The sequence below is a fragment of the Bidens hawaiensis genome, unplaced genomic scaffold (genome assembly GCF_021521415.1).
Source record: "Bidens hawaiensis isolate Kalapana, Puna unplaced genomic scaffold, B.hawaiensis_p1.1 tig00072082_1, whole genome shotgun sequence".
NCBI classification, from domain to species: domain Eukaryota; kingdom Viridiplantae; phylum Streptophyta; class Magnoliopsida; order Asterales; family Asteraceae; genus Bidens; species Bidens hawaiensis.
In genome coordinates this window covers 14,416-20,666 of record NW_027502611.1, presented here as the reverse complement: position 1 = coordinate 20,666, position 6,251 = coordinate 14,416, and the positions used below count along the sequence as shown (strand labels likewise).

The 6,251-nt window shown below is 30.3% G+C and overlaps 1 protein-coding gene across 1 annotated transcript; it reads left to right on the top strand.

Annotated features, from left to right (window-relative positions):
• Positions 1-2,430: 2,430 nt before the first annotated feature.
• Positions 2,431-3,805, top strand: LOC143605932 (protein DOWNY MILDEW RESISTANCE 6-like). The gene is made up of 2 exons (XM_077081876.1): positions 2,431-2,656; positions 3,551-3,805. The coding sequence occupies exons 1-2, from the start codon at positions 2,450-2,452 to the stop codon at positions 3,803-3,805; spliced, it is 462 nt and encodes a 153-aa protein (XP_076937991.1). The 5' UTR covers positions 2,431-2,449.
• Positions 3,806-6,251: the final 2,446 nt, after the last annotated feature.

Genomic DNA, 6,251 nt, shown 5'->3' with positions numbered 1-6,251 from the left:
AATATTTGATTAGATTAATTTTTAAAATAATGAGATGTTATAACCCGTTTAAGAGCTATCTATGTTTGGTGAGACCTTTACCTGTGAATTCGGGTTAAATGCGTGAGAAGTCTTCATTTACAAATAAAGCAATATGATGGCTTGAGAGAATGGTTGTTTTACATTCTTCGGTTTTTAATTTTTGTTTTTTTGATTTTAATTTTCTTTATTGTAAGAAAGTTAATAATATACTTAGGGTTTGATGATGAAAATGTTTCATAAATAAATGATATGTTATAACCCGTTTAAAAGATACCTGGATTTGGTGACCCATATCCAGCTTATGTTTTTTACTATAAAATTGGTTATTAATTATAAATAATATCTTTTTCGTTTTAAATTGGATATTAAATTTTAGTATATCCCTATTTTATAGGATTTTCATATCAAATAATTGGTAAGATAAATTTTTAATTTAATGAGATGTTATAACCCGTTTAAGAGCTATCTGGTTTTGGTAAGACCCATACCCATGAATTTGGGTTAAATCAATGAGAGACCTCCATTTATAAAATCAAGCAATCTGGTGGCTTCCATAAAAGTGGGGAGCGACCACATCACAACACGTAGGATTTTAGGGGTTTCGTTTATATATATAGGATCAGGATCATGTGAGAACTTTTTAGGAATTGAGAACTATGAGAACCATTTTGGATCACAAAAAAACTCAAAAATAAAAAAATTCATAAAACAAAAAAAAACACAAAAATAAAAAAAGTAAAAAAACCAAAGTTCTTATTTATTATCCCGGTTTCTAAAAAAAAACGTAAAAAAAAAAATTCTCGGTTTAGCTAAATTATACATATACATATTTGTACACACATGTTTTTTTTCCTATACACATATGTATAATTTCAGGTAAATGATAATATACATATGTGTACATTAAATAACTAGAGATTAAATGAAAGTATATATATGTGTATAGGTATAATACGAATTAAAAAGAAAAAAAAAATTGTTTTTTTATTATACATATATGTATAATATGTACACACATGTTTTTTCCTATACACAAATGTATAATTTAAGGTAAATGATAATGTACATATGTGTATATTTCGTAACTAGAGATTAAATGAAAGTATATATATGTGTATAAGTATAAAACGAATTAAAAAGAAAAAAAAATTTCATTTTTTTAATGAAACCAGAATGAAATATAAGAATTTTGGTTTTTTTATTTTTTTAAAATTTTAGGTTTTGTTTGTTTTATAATTTTTTTAATATTTTTAGAGGGTTTTTTTAGTGGTTTAAAATGGTTCTCAAAATTCTCAATTTGCCAATGATTGTCTTAGGATCCTTACCCTATATATATATACATATATATATTTTGTTGGATTGGTGGTGAAACTGGTGACGTGGCTACATAAATGAGGTTAATTATGAGAAAACAAACTTGATTGATTAAATATGTATTGGGCTGTAACAAACGTTTTAAGTGGGCTGAGAAATTGGATAATGGGTCGATGATATTTTAATACTATTTTATGGCTATTTAATGAACAGAAGTCTTCACTCATAATAACGACCTTGTAAGTTATCATTCATTATTTTTTTTTCCAGATAGAAACTTTCACTAAAAAGCCCAACTAGCAAGACGTCAGAGGCAAAACAACAAACAAAACTTAAAACAAGAAACACCACCAATCATTTCAAAGATTTATAAGGAAACCTATTTTTAATTCAAATGCAGGCTAAGGACTTGATCTTTTCCATCACTCCTGAAAGTGCATACGGGATACCGAGAAAACAACCTTGTTCCTCGCTTCCTAAATACACCAACAAGCCGTCACAATGATACCAAGCAAAACCTTTTTCCTTTTGAAACACAACAGAAATGAAGTTTAAAAAAATCCCGAACCGAGTAGGCGTAGATCTAAGGGACCCGGAGCGCTGATCACATTCCATACCACAGAAGCAAGGGGGCACGAAACAAGATGGCTGGAAGAGCGGAAGTCTCAGCAATATCACCACACAAACCGCAGTTATTCGAGTGTTACGACACTATTCAATTTAATACTGATGGACTACATACATTATGGATAAACCTTCATCTATGAGTTCCGAATTAAAATAAATCACTTAAAACATGTGCAGTTTTGTTTTTTTATTTGATTGTCCTTTTGTATTACTATTGAGTTGTAAACTAATTTTGTTTATATAAACAATAATAAATTAATAATCCATTGCTTCCAGACAGTTTATTTTTTAAATATATATTTGGATCTGAGGTTAATTTTAAATACACAACGATGTTATTCATTGAACTTTTTACAAATCTATTTCTTGTAAGTTTCTATAAAACAATAAGGTGACCAGGGACATAAAATAAACATTGACCATTGACTTCTAAGTTCTAACCTTATAAAGAGAGTAGAGGACACACAAGTTCTCATCAACAAAAGCCATGGAGAAGCTACTTTCAAGCTGGTCTTCAACTGTTAAAACCTTGCCAGACAATTATGTTTTCCCGGTCAATTCAAGGCCGGGAGATACAACCGTGCCTTTCTGCGACACTCTCCCCGTGGTCGACCTTGATAACGCACTTGCTCTTGGTCGACATGTTGCGGTTCAACAAATTATTAGAGCTTGCCAAGAATATGGTTTATTTCAGGTTTGTCATGTAACTGTTTTCTTATGACATGCGGCAAATGCACCACACAACTCTAAGGCTCCGTTTGGTACATGAAATTTAGTCGAATCATTGATGATTATTAATAATTTTAGTATAACTTACTAGTGATCCCACTATTTTTGTTTGCATTAACTAGTATATGTAACCCTTTACTTTGAAACCGATCTGTTCCTGGTCAAACCCCAATCCTTTGATGGTTTGACTATGTTCCACTCGGTTCCAATCCCGACGGTGGTAAAACGGGTTTGACTTTTGTTAATTTAATCGGAAATGGTCCCCTACCAGAGCCGGTTTAAAAAAAAAAACGATTTGTGCACCTCTACACTTCTACCAATGGATTTGAACTTGAGATCTTGCAATCCTATAAACACCTGGCTAGGACTCGTAGTGTTTCTTGACTATTTTTTCTCTTGAAATTAAGGTGTACACAAAACCCAAAAAATCGAGCCTAAACTGAAAAGACCAAAATGAAATAACTGAACTAGAACAAAAACCAACGGTTAAGTTTTATGTTTTCTTATAAATCAAACTTTCGGTTTTACGTGTAATTAGAAGTGAAAAAATCGAATCAAACTTATAGATTTTCATTTTTTTACTTTGTATTTAAGTTATTTATAATAGCTTAATGTATGATGTTACCCTAATATTTAATCCCAAATGTATAATAATCAAATAGTTGTTAACTAAAAATATATATCAGGCCCAAAATTCATTGTATGTGGGCCAGTTTTCAAGTCTGGCGAAATTGAAAACCGAAACTGAGCGTTTTTTAAAATCTCAAAGGCTGAAATTCGGATTGAGCCCAAAATCAAACCGACCCATAAACACACCTACTTGAAATGGCGGTTTATTTTTGTAAACTTTTGAAACTAGCTGATCAACCATGGAGTTGATGATGGGTTATTGAATGACACAATGAGTGTCGTGCACGAGTTCTTTGACATGCTGAACGAGGACAAGGCCAGTGTTTACTCGGAAGACCCGAGTAACAAGTGTAGGCTGTACACAAGCACCTATGATTATGAAAATGAAGAGGTTCATTTATGGCGAGATAACTTACGACACCATTGTAGCCCAATTGACGACTTTATTCACTTGTGGCCTCAAAAGCCCGCTAGATATCGATAATGGGCCTCTTTTTATTTTTATATTATTTTTATACCCTGAAAGTTTATGATTATTTCCAACTAGGGCTGTCAATCTCGTCAGGTTGGATTTTGGGTTGACGTGCTGAGATTCTTCAATCATATCCCGACTCATATATTTATTTGCGTCGAGTTGACCCATTTAAATCCTTGTCATGTTTCGGGTCGACCCAGATTACGTTAATTTATGAATAGGAGCAAACCTAGTGACTTAGTAACAATTTAAGCAATCAATTGCTCTAATTCATATAAAAAAGTTTTATAATTTGTTATAATTGTTTTTGTATATTTGTCTCTCATTCCCAATTAACATACTTGGGTTTACAAATTTAGCTCGTAATTAGAGTAAGTGAATAGAAATAATAATATAATAGATAGTTAGAACTAATAAAATAAAAAATGTAGTAGTGAAGAGTAGATAAAAAAAATAAAAATAAAATTACTTTTACTTTAAAAAGTTATAATGGTTACATGAAACAAAAAACATATTTAACTTTAAAATTTAACACTTCTCGTTTTTAAATTCAAAGCATTAACTTCTCTAAACTCTTAAACGAGTAAACAGGCCAACACACTTTTTAACTTCTCCAAGAATTAACTTCTCCAAGAATAATGCCTTTGTTGTTATTCTTGGTCACCAAGCCCAGGTTAGTTACCTTTTGTGTCATTGTTTAGAAAAGAATATATCTTAAAATCAAACTGTTTAGAAAAGAATATATCTTAAAATCATACAGTTTTTATCTTTATATTTATTTTGAATGTAGTATTGTTATATATCTCTTTTTTGAACTGTGTTTTATTTTTTGGTGTTGTTTTAGTATCTGGAATACTTTTTCTCTTAATTTCCTTTATATGTTTACTAATTAAAATGCAGGTTATCAGCAATGAAAAGCTAATAAGTCCTGAACACAGAGCGATCACGAACTCAACAAATCATCGCACATCAATTATCTATTCTATAAATCCGAAACCCGACACCATCATAGAACCTGCTAAAGCTCTTATTAGCGAATCCAATCTTGCGCTATATCGAGCTTTCCCATTTAGAGAATTTCTTAAAACCTATGAAGTGAAGAAAGATTACAATGAAGGAGCATTAGAGGATTTTAAGGTTAGAATGTGAATTGGTCTCAAACTCATTGTGATGATGAGATTGAGAGCCACGTGTCAAGTTTTGATTGGGTTGTTTGATCTCATAGTTAACTTTCTAATTTATGCATGAAGATAAAGTTGAAGGGACCATTTTTAGAATTTCTCTTCAAATTAGTCACGCTGAGAATTTGCTTTTATCATAAATTATTTAACAAATATCATGAGATTTAAATTTGAAAGTGTTTCATCAATTAATCTAGAAAGACGATGATTGCAGTTTTTAAGATAACTAAAGCACTTTATTTTTATTATTATTATTTTTTTATAATTAATTTTTTATTCTTTTATTAAAGATAAATAAGGATATATAATTTAAGCTTTATTACATTTAAAACAAAATAAAATTAACAATGACGCAATCCAAATATACTATTGAGTCCATTCAAACGGTTCACTGAATTCCAACCCGTGCACTAGTAGCGTGACTAGTTCAATGATCAATGCACTTTTTCAACACATTTTTACAACTATCTAAAATGTTAACTTGTGTATAAATTAACATTAACAAACTTGAAAAGTAATAATATCTTGTTAATCACACATTCACATGCATCGTATCTACATTATCTCGATATATAGACATTCTTCTCCCTAAGACTTGTGTTATCGACGGAAAAATCTGTCGTATTACCAGTGAATTACGATCATGAAATCCAAAAGAAAAATACGTAGTTTCTGATTTTTGTCGGATTATTTATTGTGGGTTAATTTATACACAAGTTAACATTTTAGATAGTTGTAAAAATGTTTTGCGATTCAAAAAGGAGTAGCGGCGCAGCTTGTTGCCCGCTTGCCTTCTGTTTCGATGTAATCCAATAAACAATCATATATTATAGAAGCAATAAAGACCATATAATTTATGAAGGATGACCAAGGGTACAAATGCTACAATCTTCAAGTATGCACACGTATTATAGGAATATATCCATGAAGGATCCTTAATTTTTAAAATAGGCTAAAATATATAGGAGGGATTTATGATTTTTACTCCTTGAAATCTGAGTTTAAATATTAACATTTTAAATTAACGAAATGTGCAATTAACATTTTTCAATCAAACCAACATATAGAATCTTCCTAACAACACACATGATAGTTATTTTATTCAAAATTGTATTTAACTAACTTAAATAAAAATAATACGAGTCTGATTGAGGAAAATGCTAAGAAATGGTTAGTTTGTGCGATTATTCGTTGCATGCTTATTAATTATTTAATAAAAAATTAATTACTAATCAAGTGATCACAACATCTCTTTAATTTATAACTATCTTTTT